Source organism: Panthera leo, chromosome A2 (assembly GCF_018350215.1).
Source record: "Panthera leo isolate Ple1 chromosome A2, P.leo_Ple1_pat1.1, whole genome shotgun sequence".
Lineage (NCBI taxonomy): Eukaryota > Metazoa > Chordata > Mammalia > Carnivora > Felidae > Panthera > Panthera leo.
The window spans coordinates 1,810,516-1,821,249 of record NC_056680.1 but is presented as its reverse complement, the minus strand read 5'-3'; the positions used below and the strand labels follow the sequence as shown (position 1 = coordinate 1,821,249).

The window sequence follows — 10,734 nt, the reverse complement described above, 5'->3', positions numbered from 1 at the left end:
CCCTGGGGATACCGGTCTGCGTCAGGATGGCTGTGGCCATGGCAACCACACTCCTGGTATGGAGCAGGTGGGGGCCGGGGATGCTGCTTCGCCAGCCCCCATCGGTTCTGGCCTTCACGTGGGCAGCCCAAGTGGTGCTGATGCATCTGTTTGGAGAACCCTGTTCAGAAGCACTGGCTGGCACGTGAATACCAGCCATACGTTCTGGAAACATCTACATATGTCTTCGGTCTTCCCACATAATCTCATTTCTTCTGTCTTGTGTGTCCGTCCCTGAGCGGCCCCACACCCAGCCTAAGTGTTCAGGAAAGCTCCAGAAACTTTGTGTTGGAACCACTGGCAGAGTGGGATGAGGGGAAGAAAAGGAGCGGCTGTCAACATCTCCTCCCAGAAGCTGGCAGCTTCTCCGTGTGCCTTGACAAGAAGTGTGTCACGCTTAATTACTGCCCGATCCCACACGAGGTAGAAATAGGATCTTTCTGAACATTGCTGTCAGAGGTGCGTTGAGGGGGAGAAAAAAACGGCAATTAAGCACAGAGTTAGCATAAGTCGTGACTTGGAGAAAGCTCCCGGGAGTGGATGGAGCTTTGGGATGCAGGGCAGCAGCAGATGGAAATGGGGGTCTGTTCCCGGTCCTGCACCCCCAGGCTCCTGGGTGCCAGGCTGCAAGCCCACCCAGCTTCCGTCCCAGGACGCTGAGGGGTCTCCTGCGGTCAGTGCTTCCCCTAGGGGACCGGGCAGTGTCTGGGGACGTGGCGGGTGTGGGGGGTTGTCACAGCTCAAGGGGCTGGGGCCAGGGATGTCAACCAGCCCCCCGCAGTGCCCGGCACACCCCCAGAGGACGACCCTCGGTATTGCCGGCACCTGGTGGGCCCTATGTAAACTTGTCCTGAACAGTTTGCCCCCACAAAATCAGTCTGTTTGCTGGCTCTAGAGGGCTCCTGTAAGTCTGCAGTACAAACTTTGTGCGTCAACCTGGGTGACTTGAAAACCCCAAACTGAGCTGGCTTTCCCAGCACCCCTCCACCTCCTCTCCCTTTTGAAAAGCAATGATTTCAAAGGGACTCTCGTGGGTGAGACGCTCGGGCCACCAGGTGGCGCACCGGCACCACGGCCTCCCGCGTGCCTCCATCCCAGGGCTGGCGTGCGGCCTCTGGACAGAAAGAACGAGGCTACATCCATTTCTGAAACCACCTGGGCGGGAGGCTAGAAACTGCCATGGCCCTAGGGGTCAGAGCTGTGCTTTCAGACCTGGTTCCCTTTCAGGATTGTAAATCCTCATAGCCATGGACTTTCTGCTGGGCGCTGTGCCATGACAAGGCCGCCGTCCTGGGGTGCCTGGTACAATATAGGGTTGGAGATACAGATCCCTTCTGTGCCCAGGTCGGAGAATGGAACCACAGATTCCGCTCGGCTCGTGGCTGTCGGAAGCTCTTTGTAAGGTCAGGTAGATGTAGGGGTCCACACTTCTCTCCCTCCTTACTAGGCTGCTAACTCTTTTCCTCATAGCGTAACACATGCACATAAGTGCACACATCATGAGCAAACAGCCTGATGAATTTTCATGCAGGGAGCATGCCCTTGTCATCGGCACCGGGGCCAAGAACAGAACCCAGTCATCTCCCCCATCTCCCCTCATATCCCCCAAGGGTAACGCTGCCTTAGTGTTTATTGCCATGGGTTAGTGTGGCCTGTTTTTGAATGTGTGTAAAATGGAATTTTTTTTAAAGGCAAAATTATAAAGATCATAGGAGAAAATTTAGAATATGACTTGAGGTGGGCAGATTTTCTTAGAGCATAACGTTATGATGGTTAATTTTTTAACGTTTATTTTTGAGGGGGTGGGTGGGGAAGGAGCAGAGAGGGAGACACAAAATCTGAAGCAGTTTCCAGGCTCTGAGCTGTCAGCACAGAGCCTGACATGGGACTCAAACTCATGAATGGTGAGATCATGACCTGAGCAGAAGTGAAACACTTAATTGAGCCACGCAGGTGCCCCTGTAATTTTATGTATCCACGTGGGCAGGCAATGATACAACAGCCCAGCTTCCCAGTCCCTCAAATACAGCAAGTTCTTATCTATGTTTATACCAACTGTCCTCTGGTGCCCTACATTCCACACACACATACACACACCCACACCCACAGTGGACTTGGTTAATTCGCACACAAAACTCTCTTCAGGGCTTTTTTTTTTTTTTTTTTTTTTTTTTAAGAGAGAGAGCGCAAGTGGGGGAGGGGCAGAGAGAGAGGGAGACACAGAATCTGAAGCAGGTTCCAGGCTCTGAGCCGTCAGCACAGAACCCAACGCGGGACTTGAACCCATGAACTGTGAGATCACGACCTGAGCTGAAGTCAGATGGCTAACCGACTGAACCACCCAGGCCCCCCTCTTCAGGGCATTTAGTACAGTTGGTAGTTTTTCCTTTACGTATGTGCATTACCTAGTTACCTTCTGCCTAACAAACTACCCCCCCCCCCCAACTTAGTGGCTTTGAAACAGCAACATTTGTTATCCCATAGTTTTTGTGGATTAAGAATCCAGGTGCAGCTTAGATGGGCCCTCAGCTTCAGGGTCTCTCAAAGTCTATAATCAAGGTGCCCACTGAGCAGCAGTCATCGGAAGGCATGACTGAGACAGGACCCCCTTCCATGATCATTCATGATGTTGGCAGGATCCAGTAATTTAACAGGCTCTTGCACTGAAGGTCTGCTGACTGTTGGCCGGCGGTCATCCTCAGCCCCTTGCAGTGTGGGCCTCTCCAGCATCTCAGCTTGCTTCGTCAAGCCATACAAGCTGAAAAGGCAATGGAGTTGTGCTAGGAGGACGGAAGTCGGTGTTTTGTAACCCAGTCAGGGAAACGACATCCCATTCCTCTGCCATATTCTGTTTGTTAGAATCAAGTCACCAGGGGCAGCCCAGAGTCAAGGAGGGAATCACACAAAGGCATGGGTACTAGGATGTCGAGATCACGTGGAACCATCTTAGAAATCTGCCCATCGTGGTGTGCTATTAATTCATTTATATTTGTCTCTCTCACTAGACTCTGAACTGTGAGGACCTAGGGTTCGTTTTATACTCCATTAATGAAAATTTGGGGGGGGGGGGGGCGCCTGGGTGGCTCAGGTGAGCATCTGACTCTTTGGCTCGGGTCATGACCTCACAGTTGGTGGGGTTTTGCCCCTCGTTTGAGCTGTCAATGCAGAGCCTGTTTGGGGTTTTCAGTCTCCTTCTCTCTCTGCTCCTCCCCCGCTCACACTCTATCTCTCTCTCAAAATAAACAAACATTTAAAAAAGAAATTTAAAATTTTTTAGTTGTGGTGAGATATACATAAAATTAAACGTACCATTTTAACCACTCTTAAGGGCACAGCTCAGCAGCATCAGGCAACACTCACACTGTCATGCAGCCACTCCCACCATCTGTCTCCAGAACTTTCCATCTCCCCAAACTGAGACTCTGTCCCCATGAAACACTGACTCCCCGTTCTTTGTCCCAGCACTGGATCCCACCTTCTACTCTCTGTGTCTGTGGATGGGATTCCTCTAGGGACCCCCTGTGAGTGGAGTCACACAGGACATACCTTCTGTGTCTGTCTTCTGTCACTGCACACAGTGTCCTCTGGGTCTGTCCACACCGTGGCACTCTGTGCTTTATTCTTAGCAGCTCTCTCCATGCCTGGCTCATAGTATGCTGACAAGACTTCAGTAAACAAATGAATACAGTCTTCTCTTTTATAACTCTTATTGCTTTTAAAATTTTTTAAATTATTTTAGTATATGTGCTGCCGAAGTGAGCACATAACTCTGGTTGTTTTTATAGGGCAGTGAAACAAGCTTTTTAAAAAAGTATTATCTTCTCTCTGTCTAAAAACTGTCAACAATTCTCAGTCTTCATCTCATTTGGCCTGTTAGCAGCATTGATACAATAACCAAATGATTGTGTTAAAAGATGCTGGATCTGTCACGTCTCTGATCAAAACTGCAACCGCTCCCTATTTCCCTCCAAGGCCTCTTGTGACCCATGTCCTCTTATCCTGTGCTTTGGCCACACTGGCATTCTTGCACAGACCTGCCAGGGCCTCCGTATTCTCAGTCCCTTATGTGTGCGACGGTCTGCCTCCATACACCCGCTGGACTAACTTCTCCGTGTTCGCCTTTGCTCAAACATTAAGCATCTCACTTAAAATAGCAACCCATACCCAGCACTTTTGATAGCTCCTCATTGGCCCTTTTATCCCAGGGCACTTGTTACCGTCCGACATAATTCCATTACTTATTATGTTTACTGATGATTTTCTGTGTCTTCTCCTAGAATGTAAGCTCCAAAGTTGGCGGGGTGTGGGGAGGGTGGCGGATCTTGGTTTGTTCACAGATGTTCTTCTACAAGAGGCCCTGGAACACATAGAAGGCAGGGATGTGGACACAGATGAATCTGCGTCTTAAATTGAAGGGAAGGACACCAGCGTCGTGGACGCTCAGGGAGAGACAGTCTCCCGTAGCAAATGGTTTCCCATCAATGGCCAAACCTCCCTAGAGCGGGATTCAGCACCAGGCACCCCTGGACAGCTCTGGCAGCCAAGTCGTACGGGAACCATTCCTCTAGGGCTGGAGTTTCCCGCCGGAGGCACCTGCAGGCTGTACCTACCGCTCAGAAACAGGAAACTACTTTCCCATGCCGGTAGGAGAGGTGGCGGAGGTGGCGGGGGTGGCGGGGGGGGGGGGGGGGGTCCACAGGATGAGTGGCAACCACAGCGGCTAATGGACACGATGCACTCGGCCCGTGGCGCTCGGGGTAGCCAATGAGCAGCGGCGTGGGCGGGGCGTGGGCTGCCGCGCGCGGAGCCGGGGCCGGACAGGAGCACGGCTTGTGGGGTCGAGACCGCGCGGCGGTTGAGCGGCGGGAGGCGCCGGCGGGCGGGCCAGGGCCCGGCGGAGGTGCGTGCGGACAGGGGCCGGGGACCGGGGGCCTGGGGCTGGGTGCCAGGGCGGGGCGTTTCGGGGTCTGGCCGGCTCGGCCGCCCGTTAGCGGAGGCCCGGCTGCGGCCCCGAGGCTGGTTTCCCCCCTGATCGGCGAGGTCTGTCTGTAGTAATTAGCTTTCGAGTCCCCCGGGCAGAGCGCGAGTTGCTCCCTCCCCGGCGGAGCCCTCTCGGCCTCGGCCTCGCCCTCCCCGGGGCCCCCGCTGCAGCGCGGGCACACAAGAGACGCTCGGTGTGTAGTGAGTGAATGAATGAATGCGCCTGTGCTGTCCTGGTCCCACCCCCATCAGCCCCCGGGTTGAGAGCGCACAGCCCCCCTCCCCACCCGCACTGCACAGACCGGGGTATCTGGACACCCGGCAGGGATTTACGCGATGCCCGCCGTCGACCTGACTGTGCAGTGGGTGCTGCTGGGGGGCCCGCCTCCAGCAAGACAGGCTCTCTGCCCGCGCGGAGCTTGCAGCCCTGAGCAAGAGAGCGCATTCAGGGACTCTGAGTTATGCAGTTTCCCGTAGCACAAATAATGCCAGAACTTCATGCCAGGGAAGGGGAGGGAGAGGCCCCTCCATCCGGTGGCATCCGAGCTGAGACCTGAAGACCTCAGTGAAGTGGGGTGTGGGCAGTGAGAGCTGGGAGGTTAGGAGGAAACCAAGGGACAGAGGAGCAGCCAAGGGCCCTCGTACTAACAGTGACGCTTTTGAGTCCAGGGCGATATCTGCTCCACTTGGGTTCGTGGAGTCCTGTAAAGAGGTCCACATGCTTCGTTCAGCTCACCTGTTTGCTTGCCAGTGGTTACTGAGCATCTGTTCTGCACCAGGACTCGCGGTGGGTACAAGGCATACAGTTTAGGGCACAGGTCCGCCAGGGGAGGCCCTTCCAAGGCATCCTGGAGGCAGTGACCTAAAAGAAAAAAACATCATCGGGAGGTCAGGGGGAAGACATGTTCCAGGACAAGAGAACAACCCATACAAAGGCCCTGAGGCAGGAACGGGCTAGGCATATTCAAGGCCCACAAAAGCCCATGTGGGGTGAGTGAAGCCGATGGTGCAGGGCCTTCTGTACAGGGTGTGGTGCTTGGTTTCACGTACGGGCAGTGGGAAACCAGTGGAGCAGCACCACCCGATAGAACATTCTGCAGCAATGGAGACGTTCTCTGTCTGCGCTGTCCAGTATGGTGGCGACGGCACTTGTGTGGCTATTAGACACTTGCAGTATGACTGGTGTGACTGAGGAGCCGAATTTTGCCTTTCATTCAGTTCTCCTTAGCTTAAATAGACGCACGTGGCCAGTGACTCCCATACTGGACAGTGCAGCCGTGGATACTCCTGCGGAAGGCAGGGATGCGGGCCAGGCCTGGAATGGAGCAAGGTCCTGGGGGTGATGGGCTTGGTCACTAGAGCTGGGCAGGTGATCCAACAGCTGACGCGGTTGCCCCTGGCGTTCACAGCGGATGTCCCGAGGCATGAGCCCCCAGCCACGTGGCTGGGCCCAGTAGCACATCGTGGGACGGAAGTGTGCGCCCACACATGGTTTGGCCCTGCGGTGACCGGAGCAGCCTGGGCCACCACCATGATGAAGTTGTTGGTGGCCAAAGTCCTCTGCATGGTGGGCGTGTTCTTCTTCATGCTGCTTGGCTCCCTGCTCCCAGTGAAGATCATCGAGACGGATTTTGAGAAGGCCCATCGCTCAAAAAAGATCCTCTCGCTCTGCAACACCTTCGGAGGCGGGGTCTTTCTGGCCACGTGCTTCAATGCCCTCCTGCCCGCCGTGAGGGAAAAGGTAAGGGGTCCCCGGGGGTAGGCGCCGCCCTTGGCACCTTATGGCCAAGGGTCACTGACGTTTTTTCACTAAAGCCACCAAGCTGGGTGGAGCCTTGACGCTGTAAGAGTGACAGGAAATGGATTTGCTGTGTGACCGCACATTGCTTGCTTCTCTTCTCTGGGCCTTGTCTGGTAAGCCGGGGGTTTGAACTAGACACAGGGTTCCCCGCTGGCGAGCTCACCCGTTGCTACCTGAGCAGACTGCCCACCATGGCCAGCATACACTTTGTCCTGAAGCTGGCAGTTCGGGCCTCTCTTCAACACCTGTATCAGTTAGCTGCTGCTGCCTAACAAGTTAACCGGATACGTGTTTATTATGACAATTTTTGTGGGGCTGGAGTCTGGACACCACATAGCTGGGTCCCCTGCTCCGGGCTCTGTCAGACAGCATTCCGGGTATCCGTGGGGTGTGGTCTCACCTCAGGGTTTGAGGAGACGGGTCGGTTTCTGAGTTCATGTGGTGGTAAGGCAAGTTCAGCCCTTTCCGGTTGTCAGACCCAGGGGCCTAGTTTCTCCCCGGCTGCTGGCGGAGGATTGCCCTCAGGCCTTGGCCACGTGGGCCTCCCCAACACGGCCGCATGTGTCATCAGCAGGCCACAGCCGGTGCCTGCAACTTGGGCGTCCAGAGCTGTGAGTTGACACGTTCCTGTGGCCTTCCGCTGCTAACCTCGTGCTCCTCTGTTCACAGTGTGGGAGACTCACACACTCAGCGTCCAGGGGGGATAAAATCTCAGAGTCCTCAGGCCCAGACTGCTGTGATGGTGCATGTGGCCCTTCCATGGTCCTCCCAGAGCCACTCCATGCCGCACGCCTGCCCACACCTGAGCCTTGGCGGGTCAGGCCCCTCCCCTGCGGCCCCTGGCCAGCCTCAGCTGGCACGGTCACCCTGCAGAGAGCAGTGCTGCACACTGTGGCTTTTGCGTCTGCCTTGTCTTCCTCGATCTGATCTGATCCGTGTTCATCCCTGGGGTGGGGGGTTAGTGCTCCCCACGTGCTGGTGTCTCCCCAGGTGTAGCACACGCAGGCCTCTGTGAGATGTTTGGCAAATGAATGAAGCGGCTTCTCTGCAAAACACGGCCTCTGATGCAGCGGGGGTTCCCCTGTGGGGGACGACTCTGCCGCCAGGGGACACTGAGTGATGGCAGGTCACTGGGTCAGGGGGTCTCACCTGGGCGTCCTACCCCCAGGGTTACTGGATGATGTCTGGAGACATCTGAGGTCATCACGACTGGCGGAGCTCCTGGCATCAGGTGGGTGGGGCCAGGGATGCTGTTCAACACCCTCTCCCACCTCCCTCTGGTGCCCAGAACGGCCCCCGACAGAATGACCTGGCCCCAATGCCAGCACTACCCGTCGCAAGTCGTGACGACCAAAATGTCCTCAGACTTTGCAGGTGTGCCCTGGGGCAGGATAGCCCCCTGTGTGTGTGTGTGTGTGTGTGTGTGTGTGTGTGTGTGTGTGTTCCCGGGCTGTCACGAAGGCTGTGACAGGAAAGAAAGGGGTGCCACGAGCATAGTTTGGAGCGCCTGGCTCAGGTGGAGCCCTCGGGAATTGCGTGTGCACGTGAGCATTGTGCAGCCGTGAGTGAAAGTGGAGGGGGAGCGGTCCAGACGGCCGACAGCTCACCCCGCAGCCCCCAGGCCGGACCAGCGTGGAGTGCGCACACACCCTCGTGAGCAGGGGCCACCCGACCCAGCTGTGAGGAGTGGCAGCCTGTTGTAGGCCTGTCTAGTCACGTTTCAGTGACTTAAAATGAAACACGGTTCAACATGCCCGTCCTTGGCCGCACCAGCCACGCCTAAGGTCCGCATGGGCCACGCGCGGCTAGTGACTTCCGTATCGGTATCAGCACAGACAGAAAGCCTTTCTGTCACTGGAAAGCTCTACTGGACGGGGCTAGCTCGAGGCATCTGCTGGGGTGCAGGTGGATGTCTGAGGAGTCTCCCTCGTTCCCAGCTTGTCCACCCAGGAGGTCGGGGTGCCTTGTGCAAGCAAACCCCACGCAGGCCCCAGGGCTGCAAAGGCCAGTTGCTGTGACCGTGATGGAGGCCAGAAGGCTGAGATCACCGTGTCAGCAGGGCTGGGTCCTTCTGAGACTGTGAGGGAGAATCTGTCCTGTGCCCTTTCCCTGCTTCTGGAGGTTTGTTGGCAATCCTTGGCATTCCTTGACTTGTAGGTACATCACCCCAGTCTCTGCCTCCGTGGTCACATGCCCATCTCCCCGTGTCTCTGTGTGTCCTTTCCTTTTGTGTCTCATAAGGACACTGTTGCTGGACTTAGAGCCCGCCCTGATTTAGGATGATCTCGTCTCAAGATCCTGATGCGTGAGTTTCCTGGGGCTGCCGTAGCCGTGTACCACAGCTCAAACCATGGGCGTTTACTCTTGGTCAGTGGGGAGGCTGGAAGTCCGAGACCAAGATGCCGGCAGGCCTGGGTCCCTCGCAGGCCTCTCTCCTTCCTGCCTCTTCATGTGTTGGTCCCGTGTCTTTCCTGTTCCTGTAAGGACTCCAGTCCTGTCGGCTCAGGGCCCACCCTAACAGCCTCACTGTCACGGAATCGCCTCTCTCCAAGTAGGGTTAGTTTGGAGATTCTGCGGGCTGGGAACCTTTAAGATACGAATCTCTCCGCCGGGAGCACCTTAATTACATCTGCAAAGACCCTTCTTCCGGAGAAGGTCACGTTCTGAGGTTCCACGTGCACGTATCTTTAGGGACCACGGTTCAGCCCCCGACAGCACAGTTAATGTTATTGGGCCGATTTAGTAGATGTCACGAAAAGCCTCACGACCCCCTTTGTAATAGGGTTATTTTTATGTTGTTGTTGCTGTTTTTCCCAAATCCACCAAAGGGTGAGTCCACCTTCCCCCGTTTTTAGCCTCTTGTGTGAACGGGGGCTTCTGTGCTTTGCTAGCTGATCAGTGAGATCTGGGGACCCTGTTGTGTTGGTGGCGAGTGTCCAGGCCTCCCGCCTCTGAACCCCTCTCCCCCTTCTCCTCCCTCACACATCCTCCGCTCCAGCTCCAGAAGGTTCTGAGTCTCGGGCACATCAGCACCGACTACCCGCTGGCCGAGACCATCGTGATGCTGGGCTTCTTCCTGACCGTCTTCCTGGAGCAGCTCATCCTGACGTTCCGCAAGGAGAAGCCGCCCTTCATCGATCTGGAGACCTTCAACGCCGGCTCGGACGCTGGCAGCGACTCGGAGTACGAGAGCCCCTTCATGGGGGGCACGCGGGGCCATGCACTCTACGCGGAGCCCCACCCCCACGCACACGGGCTCAGCGTCCAGGAGCTGTCGCGCTCCAGCCCGCTGCGGCTCCTCAGCCTGGTGTTTGCCCTGTCGGCGCACTCCATCTTCGAGGGCCTGGCCCTGGGCCTGCAGGAGGACGGCGAGAAGGTGGTGAGCCTGTTCGTGGGGGTGGCCGTCCACGAGACGCTGGTGGCTGTGGCCCTGGGCATCAGCATGGCCAGGTGCTCCATGGCCCTGAGGGACGCGGCCAAGCTGGCCGTCACCGTGAGCGCCACGATTCCCCTGGGCATCGGCGTCGGCCTGGGCATCGAGAGCGCACAGGGTGTGCCCAGTAGCGTGGCCTCGGTGCTGCTGCAGGGCCTGGCGGGCGGCACGTTCCTCTTCGTCACCTTCTTTGAGATCCTGGCGAAGGAGCTGGAGGAGAACAGTGACCGTCTGCTCAAAGTCCTCTTCCTGGTGCTGGGTTACGCTGTCCTGGCCGGCATGGTCTTCCTCAAGTGGTGAACTGCCCACCGCCCACCCGCCGGACACAGGCGGTCCCCCAGCCCCCCCGTCACCCAGGCGGGGGCGCTCAGGCCCCGGGCTTCCGCCTGTGCACGGAGGGGCTGCGCCCCAGATCCTATGCCCTGAGCCCGAGGCACCGCGACCACTTTTAAAAATACTGCTCTTATAATTACTTACCAAA

General features: G+C 56.6%; 1 protein-coding gene across 2 annotated transcripts; it reads left to right on the top strand.

Annotated features, from left to right (window-relative positions):
• Nucleotides 1–4,839: 4,839 nt before the first annotated feature.
• On the top strand, nt 4,840–10,734 carry SLC39A3 (solute carrier family 39 member 3). Of its 2 annotated transcripts, XM_042927920.1 has the most exons (4): nt 4,881–4,939; nt 5,689–5,806; nt 6,429–6,760; nt 9,819–10,734. In XM_042927920.1, exons 3-4 carry the CDS (start codon nt 6,551–6,553, stop codon nt 10,551–10,553), a joined length of 945 nt encoding a protein of 314 aa, XP_042783854.1. In that variant the 5' UTR covers nt 4,881–4,939; nt 5,689–5,806; nt 6,429–6,550; the 3' UTR covers nt 10,554–10,734. The 2 variants fall into 2 exon arrangements, with proteins under 2 accessions (XP_042783855.1, XP_042783854.1); XM_042927921.1 differs by lacking the exon at nt 5,689–5,806 and having other exon boundaries at nt 4,840–4,939.